Source organism: Pleurodeles waltl, chromosome 3_1, assembly GCF_031143425.1.
Source record: "Pleurodeles waltl isolate 20211129_DDA chromosome 3_1, aPleWal1.hap1.20221129, whole genome shotgun sequence".
Taxonomy (NCBI): Eukaryota; Metazoa; Chordata; class Amphibia; order Caudata; family Salamandridae; genus Pleurodeles; species Pleurodeles waltl.
The window spans coordinates 933297089-933314327 of NC_090440.1; the positions used below are offsets into that span (position 1 = coordinate 933297089).

The following is a 17239-nucleotide window of genomic DNA, read 5'->3' on the forward strand; positions in this document are numbered from 1 at the left end:
ATAGTATCTAAAGTGCCATGCTTCTTCCTAAAGCCCGATTATTCTAATGGAATAATCATGTTATCCTAAATCCCGGTGTTAAGTTGCTCCAATGAGCAACTAGTGAAACCTTCCCTTCTGCATCTAGCAGTGCGATTTGTCTGTAGTTGGGGCAAATTAGGTCAGTTTTATATAGTGGGACAAAGACACTTCCGGTCCACAAGGGGGGGCACAGTAGAGTTAATGTAACATTATCATTACCAAAAGTTTAAATTCTTTTTTTATGAATGAAATCAGGACTTTGTCTGGACCCAGTGCGTCAGGTGTCCACATCGCATGGATTGAAGCCTTGATCTTGCACATAGAGGGAGGTCCGTGACTAGCTGTTATCAACTTGGGGCCTGCAGGGTGATCTTCATTAAAAAAAAAAATCAATCCCTGGTTTGTCCAGGTAAAGTTCCGTGATACTGCCCATTTTATCCTCACTAATCAGGGAGGGGCGGGATCTCACTCTTGACCCACAACACTCTGCAATAATTTCCCAAAATGTTCTTGCGTTCTTTCTGAATGCAGCTTCTCTTAGATCATATCTATGCCAGTGGCTGCTGTAGACTTTTGTTTATGTATGTAGGCTGCCTTTCACAGGCTGTGCAGACACAACAGGAATCAACAGAGAATGCGCAACAAGTTAAGCAACCTTAAGCGGTTTGTGTGGTACCACAGTCTTCATGTCAGGTGGGCCCTGCTGTTGCACAGATGTAACAATTATTTTGTTTAGTTTCAGTTCTTGCCGTACTTAGATGTTACCAGGAGTACAATGAAAGAAAATCGTCTCAGTACAGGGCCAGGTCTTATTCTACTAGCCACAGTCACTTTATTCCACAAAGCTCCTATTTCAATGTGCCTTATTTCAGGTTGGTTCAATGAGGCACTATCTGACAAAGTCAACTCCTTCCACTTAGATTTAGCTATTTCATAACCAGTTCGTAGCTAAGTATGTGGTACCCACAAATATTTAAAATGATTTCCTAATTTATGCCATTTAACAACAAAATATTACAAGCAATAGTTAACTGGTGGCGAAGAGACATCCTATAAGGCGCAATAACTTTCAGCTGCTTCTAACCTGTGTTGAGGTTATTTGCTTGACCTATTTATGACATCTGACTTCAAGGATGAAGGCACAAAAACAGAGTTTTCCTCCTCGTTTGGTTGTTAGGTAGGATTCTCTGCTGTCGCCACAGTGATGTATACGCAGTACAGGTGAATTAACCCACACTCCCAGACAGGAGTTGACATTGCAATCTAAGAACATTTTCACTAGGCCTACCTGCAGCCCTGCTAAATATCTCCCCCGTACCATGACTCAAATGGCACACAGCAATATGAACCAAGCAAACATTGCATTACCTGTTGTACATTTTCAATGCGATCAAGACCAGTGTGAAAATGATTATCACTCCAACAACAATAGCCGCTACTATCGCTCCCGAGCCTGAAAAAACACAGTATTTTTGAAAAAGTACATTACAAATGAGATAAAGGTTGCAAATATCACATCCTGGAATAAATCAACATAGCGACAAGAACATTAGGAAGAAACGATGAACACTGTGTGCGTCTTCAATAGAATACATATGCAATGAAAACCTCTAAAAGTTGTTCATAACTATTGTGGCTCGCTACTGAGATTTTTGTCGATTAGGAAACTAAGCTTTCTAAATTCTTTACTCTCATATCTCATTCAAGCTTGAATATCTGTCTTTTTGGAGCAGACGAGGTTTACGTCAATTTGAGTTTGAACCAGTTGACTCAATTTACATAAACACTATCGGCTCTAAGAACCTTTCACGGACATAGAAAAGGAAAAAATATAAACGAAGGCTTACAAAAATGTGGTTAGGGTCTCTCAGAACATGTGCTTCCCAGCACCTCATGCAGGTCACTGGGGACATGTGCTCACACAGCAGCTCGTGAGGACCCAAGCACCATGTGATGACCTGGCAGCCCAAAGAGTGAGCGGGCACATGTGCTCACCTAGCAGCTCTGAGGGACACTGAGGACATACACTCACCTAGCAGCTCAAGGGTATCAAAGCACTAAAAGCATGTGCAATGATTGCACATGGCAAAGGAACGATTTCTCACCATGGACCTCAAAAGCAATTACCAATATTACTGGTCAAAAGAACAGGAAAGAAAGGTCTAGCAAGCACGGTGCAAGCATTGCAGCCCAATAAAAGAGGATTATATTGCAAAACCATTACCTTCCAGTAACTCAGGAACGTGGACGAAACTTTGTACTTTCTATCAGAGGATCTCACACAAAAGCACAAAGCTGGCAGGGTTCACAAATGTTCATAACACAAAATCAGGAGAGACATTACATAATAGCTACGGGTCGTTCTAAATACAATTGACAGGTGATGAAAGCAAACGGAAGCTCCTCAGGAGCGAATGAGTTACTAGATCTGTTCTAGCCACTAGAGGTCCATAAATGAACATGACAAGTGCTAGCATCAGTGATGGTGAAGGGCAGTAAAGAACCAATGATTATCAGTAAATGAAGAGTTGAATTGTCCAAAATGGCCAGAAAGTCCATCTACTTTGCATAGTGCCATTCGGGGAAAGTAGGAAAATTAAACTGTAAACTCTTGATGTATTTCTTCTCTATTGCAGTAGACAGTCCTCACCATCGGATCTTAACTTGGTTAAATTGCTAAATCCTGGATGGCTCTGTTAAGGCCTAATTGAGAGCAGTGGGGCCTGGCCAAGGGGGCAGACCTGGTGAAGGTAGGGCAGTGCTGGTGAGAGATGTAAGACAGAGAAGCAGACCACAACACCACACCCCAAACAATCTTTCACAGCAAATCCTGGATCACTTGGGCAGGAACAAACTTAGGCTCTTCTTAGGGTAGAAAATTAGTACGAGTAAGAGAGGATGAGGAGGAGCTCCCCCTTGCACAATTGCCCTTGAACCCTATGGTTCGAAATCTACGGGTGAGGAATCCCATGTGTGCGTACAGAGTTGTGACTGCCTTTGACCCACATGCTGGAGCATGGAACCACACTGATGCAAGCTCAGGAAGCCCTGAACTCTGCCATTTTCCCTATTTCATGGTCAGGGATACCTTACTGCTTCTCGCTTCTGAGCTTACTCTTAGCTCACAGGAGAGCTGGCTCTATTGTAGATCCTCTACCTCTAAGAACTCTGCAACCAGACATGTGAAGAACACCTGAGGCCCATACCAAATATCTCCTAGTGCAGTGATTCCCAACCTGTGGTCTGGGGATCCCTGGGGGTCAATAAAGCCTACTCAGGGGATCAGTGATTACCTCGAAAATTAAATAATATTAAGTGATTGATAAAGTGTGAAGAAGTTTGAAACTGTAGGCTAAAAATTAAGTTAGCATCCTCAGATTGATTTGTGAAAGCAGTGCAAGTGCATCATACATAATAGAGTATGAACAAGGAGTTCTGTATTGTTTGTATATCATATGCATGGCCCAAGCAAGTTGACGCCTCTCCTGCCACATTATCCCACCATTGTGTGTATTATCAATTACATATAGTACAAATCCCAATGAGGCTAATTCAAAGGTGTCCAAGGTAGGGAAAGAAGCATGCCAGATTTTCAGGATACTACTAAATTGATTATCTTTTATAGTTAGTGTATGCAAATTTATCATTCTTGGGTGCTATAAGAATCTGCCAAATATCTACTCTTCCTGGATTTATTCTGGACACCCTTTGTAGAGGGTAGGCTTCCTTTAGGGTCCCTACTAGAAATCTATCCTTCGCTCCCTGCTCTGGTAATACATGCCTCTAAGGTTGACCATGGATTTCATATCAAAAATCTAAACTGCTGAAATATCTTCCTTAAGATTTGCAAGTCTTTCCTACAGTGATCCCTTGACCCCTAGCAAAATGTTACACAAATTATTTTTTAGCATTTTGTGTTACGCCTCTCTAGACCATTATAATTGCCAGCCTCAAATAAGAACCTTAGCTCTAAAACAAGCAACATGGTTTTAATAGATCACAAAGGTTCCTCTCAACTATATTAGAAAATTATAATGTTAAGAGCTCCATTGAAGACTGAGTAGCTCGAGGCTCCGACATTCCAATGTTTGTCTTCATGTTTATCTCTTTTAAATGTAAAACATTTTACCCCTAGTGGGTGGAATGCTCTAATAGCCTTATAGCCCTTCTTCCAAGGGCTATAACGGTTAAAAGGCCCATTCCCTCATTATAGGCCCTCGCCGCACTGGTTCAGAGTCTTTAATAATGGGTATAGCCCTTGGCAGTAATGCTTACTTTGGCGTCATAATTCCTTACATATGTAACTTACATTCACAGATTTAGAAATAGTTCAGTTGTGCTCTAGTACACTACTTTTGGATCATTATATTTTATGGGCATTCTTCTTCTTTTGGTGTTGCCATTTATCTTTTGAGTGGAATTTGCATAGCCATGTTTTAGTACAAAACCTACAATAACCTATTTTTATAAAAATAAAAAAAAACTGTCATCTACTGAATGCATGGTTTTAAAACTAAAACCAAAGAAAAGGTTAAAAAGCTATCAAGCAAGGATGATGATTTTTTATTTTTAACTAGCTTTCTAACAGATAGTTCATTCTGCTCGTATTTATACATATATGTATGTATACACATACAAACATTTGTTCTCTGAAAAAAACAAAGATTACAGGGACATTATAGTTAGGTTCTGAATTTACACGCACAAAACCATAGAAAGTCAGCTGTTCGAGTTATTTCAGGTAACTATAACTTATGCCCTAAGGTAACTACAACTCGCGCACCGCCATGCACTGTTTTCTCATCAATAATGGTATTGCAAATGTTGAAGTGAAAATATCAATGCTACCATAGAAGATGTCATAAATGATTTAATATGTGGGATAATTAAATGTGCTAAAACTATATCAGCTGAATTTCTATGGTTTTGTGCATACAAATTCAAAACCTAACTAACATCCCTTTAACCTTTGGGTTTTTCAGTGAAATTCTATGGCTGCAGGCCCCTCCCCCTCCTTTTGTTTGCACAGGTTTAGCCGTGGAGAGGTGGTGGTCCTAGGGGCCAAATATGGCCCAGGAGGTGTGCTGTGTGGCCCTCTCCCCCTTTTGAGATCACAGTGCCATGGGAAGATGCTGGCCCCTATGGTAATTTCCCTGTAAAGAGTGGAGTCTGTGCGGCCCACCTTTATTAAATATTATAGGTTGTGTTCCTCGGGCCTTTAAGAACCTACAAAGTAGGGGGGGTGCGTGGCCCCCCTTTTAATTTTATTATAATGAAGCCCAAGGGATGTGGCAGTTCACAGGCCACGAAGTGTCCTTCTGGAGGAGGGTCACATGCATCCTCCTCCCAAACATTAATTATATATGCCTCCAGGAGCTTGCCCACCAGGGGGCTAGAGGAAAAAAAATTGCTTTTTTTTTTTCTTTTCACTTTTCACTAGATCTGCTGATCCACAGTGGGTTCCAGTGAAAAATGCTTTGTTGCCCTGTTGGGGTTCCTGGTTACCCTAGCACCAGGGCTAGTGAGTTCCTACCCTGCCCCCTTTTTTTTAATTTTTTTTAAAACTTTTTTTGTTTGGGACTTGGCGGAGTCCGAGCCCCAAAACGGCTGCCAAAACTTTCTGGTTAAAGTGTTGGCAGGCAATCCGATATCAGCACGGGTATTTCTGGATCCGCAGAGGACCTATGTCCCTAGATATCTATATTTATTTTTTCTTTAATATCTCAAAAACTACTGAACAGATTTACGACTGCCACTAGGTATGTATGTGTGTGTGTATATATATATATATATATATATATATATATATATATATATATATATATATATATATACACACACACACACACACACACACACACACATACACATTACTGGTGGTCACCAGTGGGTAGTTATAGTTAGGACCCAGTTCCTATAGGAAGAGCGTTTTTTGTTTTGCCAATAACTTTGGCACCGCTTGACGAATCTTCACAACATTTTAAAAGATTTTGCTTTGCTTAGTTCAGCTGCTGTTTGGAAAGTTTCAGGGTGATCCATCAAGTGGGGCCTGAGAAAAATGGGGGGGGGGGGGGGGAGAAAATCGCATTTTCTTCATGCATTTTCCATAGGGATTTTGAGCACGACTACAGGCCGAACCGCTGGACGGAATTACACCACATTTGGCAGAAAGCTAGCACTTCGTCCAGAAAGCATGCTTTTCATGATTTGTGGTAAATCCGTTTAGTGGTATCTGAGAAATTAGACTTTAACAACTATAAATATCTAGGGACGCGGATACTCCGCGGATCCAACTGTCTCAGTGCAGATATCTGATTGGCTGCCAACACTTACTTCAACAAGGAAGTGTTGGCAGCCATCTTGGAACTCCCCTAAACAAAAAGTAAAAAAAAGAAGAAAAAAAAAAAAAAAAAAAAAAAGAAAGGGGCCAGGCTAGGGACACTGAACCTTAGCTGTGGTGTTTTTTTGTTGTTGTTTTTTTTAAGGTAGTCTCTCGCCCTTTTCTTTTAATTAGCCCCCAGATACGGGGGGCATTGGGGCTTTTAATTAAGGAGAGGAGCACACAGGACTCCCATCTTCGGGCTTCCATTAGCTCTGGGGCCACCACCTCCCCAGGGTGATCAGTATTTACAATGCAGGTGGCCGCTTGGCTCCCCAGTGCAACGGGGACCACCATCTCCCTGGGGCAAAAGTTTATTTCAAAATGGGGGGGGGGGGGGAGGAGGAGTCCCCATGGCCCCCACAACAGCCCTGGGGACCACCACCTCCCTGAGGCTAAATGAAATAATGAGGGGGGCAGTTTAGAACCCCTCCACCCTGGGGACCGTCACCTCCCAGGGACAATGGGATACTGTGTGCAGGGAACACCATCTACCTGTGCTTTAAATGGAATAATGAGGAGGTCTGTTTTGGACCCACCGGGGACTGCCATCTCCCCAGGGCAATGTTATATACCATGTGCAGGGGGAGCTCTATGCCGCGCCCTGCTCCAGGGACCACCACCTCCCTGGGGATAAAATGAAATAGTGATTGAGGATCTGTTTCAGACCCCCTGCCCCAGGGACTTACACCTCCCTGGGGCTATATTATATTGTGTGCAGTGGGGGGAGGGGCCCTTGGCCTCGCCACAGCCCCAGCAGACCATCACCTCCCCAGGGCTAAAATGAAACAACGAGGTACGTCCATTTCGTATATAAGGTATATACCGCAATGTGATCTCACTGAACGTAAGTGAGAAGTGCATTTTTTTCATTTTGTCTAAAAATATCTCATTCTACGTATATCATTCATCAAAGCCTGAAAACGCTCACTCTATCTCTCTCAATTTCTCTCTGACTAGGCCCTTCAGCCAACCCCTTCGGCCGTGTGCAGCAGTCAGTTGGGTGCTTATAGGGGTGGGCCGTAGGGCCTGGACTGAGGTCAGGCCCTTTGGTCAAACCCTGCCACACACGCCAGACGGCCTTGCGTGACGTGGGGTTGGATGGTAACAGGGGCCTGGCCCTGCGGCCAACCCCCACTTTGTGGTGTTATAGGGGTTGACTGCAGGCCAACCCCTGCCATGGTGGTTGGATTAACGTATAGTAATGAAAATGACTTTACATTAAAAATAAATGTAGAAATTCACGGAAAAAAACAAACAAAGGTTACCGGGACGTTGTAGTTAAGAAATAGAATTAAAAACACATAGAAATTAATTTGAAAAAAAACAAAGGTTACAGGGATGTTATAGTTAGGCTCACATTTTACACATACAAAACCATACCATCAAAATAAATATGCAATATGAAAAATAACAAAAAGGAAATGTGTATTATTATCTAGTAAAACGATTTGATTACTCTATTGATAAACCATAAGACTTCAAAGTTTTGATTTATTTTAATCAGTAGAACCCCTCAATATCATTATTGGACTACAATTCACAGTTACACATTATGGGGGTCATTATAACCCTGGCAGTCGGTGGAAATGTGGCAGTAGAACCGCCAGCAGGCTGGCGGTACATACCGTCAGCCAACCTGCCAATGTACCACACCGACCGCCATGGCGGTAGCAGCCGCCTGGCTGGAGATAACTATCTCCAACCGGCGGCTGCTACTGTACCGGCTGCGGCATTATGACCCTGCCTACCGCCATGTTCTCGCGGCATTCCTAACGCCATGAAAACCATGGCGGTAGGCCCTACCAGTGACAGGAAATTGCTTCCCTGTCACTGATAGGAGGATAACCCATCCCCCCAACACTCCCCAGACAACCCCCAACCCCTCCATCCACGCTCCCCCCAATCCTCCCCCTGTTACACGCACACTCGCAGGCACACACCACGCATTCACACACTCACTCACACAGGCATACACGCATGCATTCATTCATTCACGCACGCACACATTCGTACGCACATCAAAATTACAGCAGACATGCATTCACATTTGCATTCATACATGCAGTCTCACATGCACACACACATGCGAGCAACACTACACACGCATGCGCACACACACACACACACACACACACACACATCCCCCACTCCCCCTCCCCTGTCGAAAATCCGACTTACCTGAATCCAGGGGTCTTCCGGCAGCAGACGGGACAGGGTGCTGCTACCGTCAGCAGCACCCACCAGCAGAACACCACCAGGCTGTATTATTCTTCATAATACGGCTGGCGGCGGTCTGCTGGCGTGGCACTGCTGGTGGTGATAGCAGCGCCACCTTAACACCATCGACCAGCATGGCCACAGCCAGATTTCCTCCCTGCTTGCGGTGGAAATTCGGCTGTGGTCATATTATGGCTGACGGATGTTAGCCATGGTGAGGGTCTTTTGGCAGCCGTCGTCGCGGCGATAGACGGTAATTACCGCCAAAGTTGTGATGTGGGCCTAAGTATATGTATAATACTGTAATCAATAATTTAGGAGACATAAATCCCAAAATGAATTACTAAGATATGAAAATTTCTAGTAATCATCCTATATTATGTTCCTTTAACAGATAGCAATACGTATTTTAAAGAGCGTTATAAACTCTGAGCAGTGTGTAAAAAATAAGTTATAAACTAGCATTTAAGCTTATCCATTCACAACAAGACTGAGTTCCATGTTGGAGTGAATGCCTCTCAAGAGCTGAACATCAAAGGAAAGAAATATGCGAAAATAAACTGTAGAATATGGTAAACATGTTTACAAAAAGCAGCAAATAATAAATAGTATTTCATAATAAGACAATCCATAAGTTGTTAGACAGCTATATAAATCTTTCATTTACCAGTTCACTTTCCATAAACGCATGACAATAGTGCAGCCAATTTTTTTGTAATCATGTGGATTACCATTAACTAATTTAAACTTTAAGAGTTTATTTAAAAAAAAAACTGTATTTAAATTAATACAATTTAGAATACACTGCTAATAATGCATACCTGGATATTAATATACAGTAAGTGCAAGGTAGAAAAAGCTGTATTTCATAAATCATTGTGAGAAAGTGGGTTATTCATTTGAGTGGATGGTCGTCCACCCCGAGTCAGAATGTTACTATTCTAGTCAGATCTGGGAAAGGCATCAGTAATTTAAACCTGAGCAGAACCCCTGGTAGCCATGGAATTGAGCACACAGGCTTAACTCAAGAAAATGTGTAAAGTACTTAGATGTCTTAAAACAGTTAAAAAGTCAAAGCCATTCAATAATAAGAATCCCACTCCAGTTTCTCACAATAGAGATTCATGTAATGAACAAGAACACAGGAAAATGACAAAAATCCAATTAGGGGAATCAGAGAAGGGAATTTTAAATAAAAATAGTCTCAAAAAACTTTAAGCACCAACCACGGTCATCTGGTTGCACTTGACCTGGACCTAGATGCAATTTATGGCTGGCCGTGATGGAGCATGTGTTGAATACAGATAAAACTTTCCACCGATTGGACGTGTTATCTCCGGACTATGGGCCTCATTATGAGTTTGGCAGTTGGACGAGTCTACTGCCAAACTCGCGGGAAGGACTTCATTCCTACCCACCCCCCCTCCAAGCCTATTACAGTGTTCCCGCTGGGCTGACCAGCGGGAACACTGTATTATGCGTTCCTCCCGGGCTGACTAGCGGGACCAGAGCTAGGATATTGGTCTTAAGCCAATACCATAGCACTACAGCACCATCGGAATGAGCACTGTCTGTAAAGTACCCATTGCTATAGTGCTAGGCAGGGGGGTCCCTGCACTGCCCATGCCATGGGCAATGCAGGGGCTGCCCTGTGGCCCCAGCACTGGCTTTTTGCCATCCTTTCCATGGAGGAGTGACCGCCATGGAAAGGATGGCTGTAAGCTGAGTTGTGATCAGCACAGCGGAGCTGAGTTCAGTGCTGCGAGGCTTAGTACAACTCAGACTGCTGTCAGATTGATGGGAACGATGTTCCTAGCGGAGACAGCTGGCCCCTGGCTGGTCTGCCCTGCCAGGGTTGTAATATGGGGGTCGAACCACCTGGAGTGCGGCAGTCAGACTGTCCCTGACACTCGTAATGAGGCTCTTAGGGCCATATGTACGAACACATTTTCCCACAGACACAGAATGGGTAAAACCCTTTGATACATCGGTCCCTTAGTCTCTAAAAGAAAAGTCAAAAATCCACAGCGGGGCAAGGCTGCAGGCTGTGAACGAGACAGTCCTTATGAGGGTGGATAAACATCACACAAAGTCCTAGTGAAGCCGCTGACTTTTGGCGGGAAACCTCACAGCAGGAAAAAAACAACAATTTGCACCAAAGGAAAGTACCTTGCCAGCTGGATACTTTTGGCACCTTTACCCTGTGAAGATTTCTACATTCAGACTTAGTCACCTTTTTGGTACTAGGATTCTTTAGTCGAACAAGGCTGCACACTGTAGCTGAACACGGCTCCACGAGGCCAGATACCCTCTCTGTGACGTCCAGCTGAAACTGATTTGCCACTGCATTTTTGTTGGATTGACTTGGAAGGTTTGTCCTGGTCCTATGGAGGTCCATAGAGCCAAAAAGTTTTAATGCCCAGGTTTTTCAGGATGTTGGGAAGAGTACACTTTCACACACCCAAGGAACCCAGGATCTCAGGGACAGCAATTGGGGGTCAAGACTAAATACATTAGAAGCAACTAGCAGGGACCAGGCCCTGCTGGAATTGCTCAGCTTAGCTGTTCAGGAAAAGAACCTCCTGAAGCTTGTTGTCTCTGTGTAGCTCAACAGGAGGTCAGCCAACTGACCCTTTGAGTCCTGGGTATACGTGGGAGCAGGACCAGCCTTTCAGGTCTCCTCACAGGTTTTAACAACAGGTGCAGTCCTTCTGTCTTCACCAGGTCCAGTAGAGTTCTGAAGAGGGACACCATGGATGCTATATTTGTTCTGCTTGCCACTGTGTCCTGTAGACCTGGGTGTCTCTTGGCCTCTACCTAACCAACAGGGAAAAGGCTCCCAGAGATAAACGTATCCAATTTTGCAGGAATTCATGTGTGCCCTATTGCACACATTCCCACAGTGACCCTTTCTGACAAAATCCAAGATGATATATCTATTTTTCCCCTTGTGCTGAACCTGTGTGCCCACCCTAGAGGTGTGGCCAGGGAAATGAGCAACCCTTCCTCTGTGGTCACTTCAAACCAGTTCTGCGAGCAGCTCCTCCCCAACTGGGTCCCTGCCTGACTAGGGGAACATGAAGGGCCCTGCACAGAGTCAACTAACATTTTCCTATGGCCGGGTAGGCATCTTTGAAGTTAATAATGTTCCTGGGTACAGCCCAGATGGTCAACGTGCCAGAGGAACAGCGACACATTCCCCCACCTCAGGCCTTTGGCCTTGCTCTTCTCTGCTCTGGGAGCAGTTTTCACACAATCTAGGAGGCAGTTCAGCTGCCAGGTGGAGTGCATGCAAATGGGCCTCCAGAGGCTTTTTTTCAGAGAAAAAGTAACCTTCTAAAAATGACTTTATCTAAAGAGTTATTAAAATTGATTTTACCATTAAATTGGATTTTGAATACCTAGTAAAAAAGTCTTTGAACTCTATTTCTAGCTGTTTCCCAATAGAACAGCCAGCCTCGCTATAGTGAAATAGCTTTTAGGGTTTCCACTGTAAGGACTTCTTTAACATTAAAAACTTTCAAATGTCCTATGTTTAAATACCTTGAACCCTGCCTCATTGGCAGATGGTCCTACTTGGGGTGAAAATATTTAAAATGAAGGTAATATTTTCATTTTAAAGCTGCCAAAGCCAGGTTAGAATGGTATGTCAGCAATCATGCTTGTGCGGTTACTGTAGTGCGGAAACAATGGGTGCTGCAGTACTCTGGTGACATTTAACTTACAAAACCTTGGTACACTTTATACAATATAATATCGACTTAGAGATAAGTTAAATGTGCCAATTAGGAGTATAACCAATTCGACATATTCAGGTAGTCAGAGCACACGCACTGGGGCTTGGTTAGTAGGGTTCCAGTGCACAGAGTCAAAGAAACAGTAGCATCTTTCTGCAGAAAAATTGAGATGATTATGCAAAAAGAGGCATTTTCCTACAATTATGATCCACAAACAAGATGTTGGAATTCAGAAATATCAGTCACAAAAAGAAAAATTTAAAGAAATGACTCCTCATAGCGAACGGTCAAAAGTTAGACAGAATACAGGACACAGTCTGCAGCTAAGGATCTAGCAATTTCGAAAGGAGAATAACTGTAAAAGGCAAATGTTAAATTGTCAGAGAACCAGCCATAACAAAAAAAAGAGCACCACTACTTTTTACCAACAAATAACAAGCAACTGAAACGGAGATCACAGACCCAGTCCAACAGTCAAGGTAAAGAAATGATACATTTTGCAAAAATACTGATCAGTTGTGAAGTTTTATGAAGATATTAAAAATCACATTTGAGTAAATCCAAAGATTAAAAAATAAAAAATAAAAGATTTTGTATCGGTTATTACCAAAGTCAATCAGAAACAATATCAGTTGACTTTAAAAATACCAAGACGTATTTGTGATAAGAAATGTAAACCAAGTCAGCATGTGGTGGATTCAACATTCTTCTAGGATTGCAGCGGCCATGTGAGATAAAGGTTATTTTATTTACATATTCAGCTCCTGTTGCAATTTATGATATGTGAACAATGTCACACGTACATATGAAGCTATCTTGGTGCACCTGAGAGCAATTAAGACATAACTTATACAGTGGCCGAGAAAGCATTACAAGCCAATTAAGGAAATGTAGTGAATTCTGAATAAGATCACTCACACCTGACAGGCACTTCCCCAGAATCTGGTCATTTCTCAAGAAAAAAATATACAGAGCTTGTTTCTATGGAACTGAGCCTGTGAGAACATGCCCAAGTAGAGATGACCAAGTAAAATGTGTCAACAGTAACAAGGTACATTATTTATGGAGTTAGAACCCAAACTGGGTGTGGGGCAGAGTGTTCCTCTCCTGAGCAGGATGGAGTGTGGGGGGGGGGGGGCGTTGTAGGTTATACATAGCCCTTCCTGTGATTCAAAAGAGAGCCTGAGTGATATGCCAACCTTCTTTCTAACTTCTGAAGCTACCTGCACTGTTACTGGCAAAACCTACTGACATCTGTGCCTGCCTGCCCTTTGTTACTAGGTAAACTAGACAGTTTGGAGCCCAACTCAAGGGAAAGGGCAGAACTGGCAAGAACCATTTTAACAGTAGACAAAGAAAGGACACCAAACACATACAAACTCTGGGTATAAAAGTGGCACCATCAGAACCTCTCATTCGAACACCTCTGGACCTGTGGAGGATTCAGATAAAAAAAAGACTGTCCTGCTATCTGAAGAAGGAAGGCTGGGCCTACTTGCCTTGAACGCAGGATCTCCTGAAGTGACTCCAAGGTCAGTTGGATGACTTCCTGTGAGCTGTAGGGACCACACGCTTCCAGAGGCACTCCCTGCAACTGTTTGCCTGAACAGCACCAAGTAAACCTGCCAAGCCCCTCCGATATGCTGGAGGCGCATTGCCCACTGTTGAAAGGCAGCAGAAAAATAAAATGATAACACAGCTATTGTTATCATTTTCTCACTTCCTCCTCGTAAGGCGGGGTGGGGTGAATCCTCGTCAGCAGCAGGGAGAGGAGGATTAGTGTACACTGAAAGTGTGCATGTCGGTTTGGCCATCCATTCAAAGCCGGTTAAACTGACATGCGCACTTAGAACTCTCCACCCAGGCTGTGTTGCACAGCCCGGGTGAAGCACCAGTGCAGGCTCCCAGTCCCCAGGTGAGCGATACTGCAGGCTGCTTGTACCCATCCAGGCACTTCTCTCATCCTGGGTAGCAGCATGAGAGAAGCGTCTGGATTGGGTGGGGAGAGAAGAAGCAGACAAGCACCAAGGCAGCGAGGAACACCGAGGCGGCATGCAGTGGGTTTTTACAAAATCACTTTATTATTCCATCCCCGCACGATTCTTCCCCACTCAATGTGTGTGTGTGCGTGTGTGCGTGTGATTGAATCCTATTGAATATATTTAGACTTGATTAAATTCATCCAAAACAAAGTAATATAATTTAAATTACGTTGAAAAGTCTATGGTGTTCTATAGGCATAATTGCTGAAATGTAATGTTTAATGTTACTTGATAAAAATGCATCCTTCTAACCTCGATGACAGCTACTGGCAGACACCAAGATATTCAGTTGGACTTCCTAGAAAAACATAGATCCATTCATGAATTTTAATGGTTAGGATGAAAGAGTCCTAGGTATACAGACATTGCCAGCACATCTCATTTAAAGTGGCTTGCTTGTGGTACTTTGCACAGTGACAACGTCCTACTACATCCGAACCTAAAAAATAAAAAAATAAAATAAAAACAACATACTTTTAAAGGTTGTCAGTGATCCCCCTTATCGCTGACATTATGGTCTTCTGCAACACTGCTCGTTCTGGGAGCTGTAGGATAATGTCCAAAGAGACAATTACCAACATTCTATCACTAATGGTTATTTGAGGGTGTTAGAACAGGGTCAGTGACAGGTCACCGACCATTCACTGCCTCTGTCCCGCTAACATTTTATTGTAAAGGTGAAAACAGCTGACTCGTGCCATGGCATAGGCCCTCGTGCAGTCCGTAGGCAGAAGGGGTGTTAGGGTGACAAAAATGGTGGGAATTTGATCAACTTTTCCACTAACTCAACACTCTTACAAGAAATGTCCAGAGGACGACGGATGCGGTGGTGGCAATTTTGGGATACCCTCGTAGACCAAAAAAGGAGTACAAGTTTGTCCACTTAAAAACCAAATATTTACTACTAATACGAGGTATGTCTAGAAATAGCTGGTAATAACTTATCTTGTTCCTACCTACATCCATAAACCAGCAGGGACTACCATCTCAGCTGACCATGCTCTGCAAGCAGCACCCATTAAAACAATAAGATGTGGGCCTTTGCTGCTCTGGGTAATGGTGGTCCAAGAGGCGAAATTTGTGGGCAGAAGAATACAATGTCAGTAACAGATTAAATCTGGATAAATGTATCTTATCATTTGTATTCTCCAGCCTCTTCAAGCACCTTATAAAATCTTCAACCCAACCTGAGTCCACAAAACCGCTGGGGATGACAGTAATGTGATTTTTTGTAAAACATTCAGTAAGATCACCATCCTTCACTAAATATTCTGCTCCTTTCTCAATAGTAACCTCAATGTCCTATGTTCTGAGGTCACCCCAGCCGTGGCCTTCAGCAAGACATCTGGTAGACTGTGCTCCATGCACAGAACTGCTTGATGGTTCCTGGCACCTGAGGTCAGAGTTTAGTGGTTACAATAAGTGGGGCGAGCCACTACATCAAACTGCAGGCAGTCATACAATGTAGAGCAGCCCATCCACAAAGACTGCTTACCACAATCCACTTCAAGAGGGGTGAACACTGCGGTTTTACAGTCATGGCTGATAACTTCATGCCAGATCCCAACCACCAGGACAGAGAAAACATACGCGTGGGTGCACAAATACCAAAGGATTGCAATCATGAAGCAATGTCATAAATGCCCCCAGCAGGCGCATGCGTATACCAGGTGCATGTAAAGCAAACCACTAATGTTCTGCAGGGGTGCTTCATTGCCGAGGCACAGTGTCTGATCCATCATTAACGCAGATGGCATGCACAAGATGAAAAGAACTGGAGGCACAGAACCTCAGTCCAGAAGAACAGCATTTTTCAGGGCCACCACAGAAAGCACATTCAGTATAGGCAAGGTATTGTCAGTCCTGTATTTGAAACATGGATATCAATGTTTGCATACCACTGCATTAGACACCAAGTGCAGATACCCGAAGATGGCCTGCACTTCTGGAGCCAGGCCCTCAGAAGGCTGCTTGTGAATCAGTGCTTAATTTGTGCTTGTTGTTTCAGGTGCTGAGCACCAGCACATATTTCTGAGGGCCGGCGCTTAGTTTTCTGTTTCAAGCATTTACTGCGAGCAACAGACATATGGGAAATACGGAGGAAGAGAAAAACAAAAATGCGTCCGGAAGGGGAAAAGTAGGAATCTGCAAAAGTGAAGTGAAAGGGCAGGGAGTGGCTTTATATGGATTGAAGAGGCCCGAGGTGGCTTCAGGATTACGTTGCCTCAGTTTTATGTGCTCGCACTTTTCATTGCAACAGCCGCTTGTTTAAGAGGAGATCTTTGAGCACCAGCACATTTTTATTTACAAATTAAGCACTGTTTGTGATAGGAAAGAACAAAACATCTAACCTTCTCAATCTTCAGAGGGGCACACCACCACATAATTAGAATGTAATTTTAAGCTAACTAATGAAAATACATGCATCAGTACTGTATAAATATACAGCTTCTAATTTTGACAGACTTAACGGATCGTTCCCAAATTACACTTCAAGCTTCCTGGAAATATTGTACTTGTTCATCTACTCATTAGACTAGAATTGTAACAAATATTTCAGATACCAATACCAAACGCTCAGCGGTCGTACAGATAAAGAATCGGCTACTTCACGACTGTGCTGCTGACAGCAGAAGCCCCAAATCATAATATTTCGCTTAATATCCACCAGCAAGGGAAATGAATGACAAATTGCACTGTTTTCACAACTGATAAAGCACCCTTGTGAAAATAACTAACTTCCTAATATGGATGGTATTTGGGGCATGTGTCCTAAATCATCCTTAAGATAATCACCAATGACACTGTACAAATGAACTAATGGAAATCGCCTTCATGTT

At 43.3% G+C, this 17239-nt stretch overlaps 1 protein-coding gene across 4 annotated transcripts in view; it reads right to left on the minus strand.

Moving 5' to 3' along the window:
- NCMAP (non-compact myelin associated protein) overlaps window positions 1–17239 on the minus strand; it is a 200488-nt gene that overhangs the window by 16032 nt on the left and 167217 nt on the right. For all 4 annotated transcript variants that reach the window (XM_069223939.1, XM_069223938.1, XM_069223937.1 and 1 more), the window contains one exon: window positions 1390–1474. In XM_069223939.1, the coding sequence (XP_069080040.1) occupies window positions 1390–1474 (85 nt within the window). The remainder of the gene's footprint in view (window positions 1–1389; window positions 1475–17239) is intronic.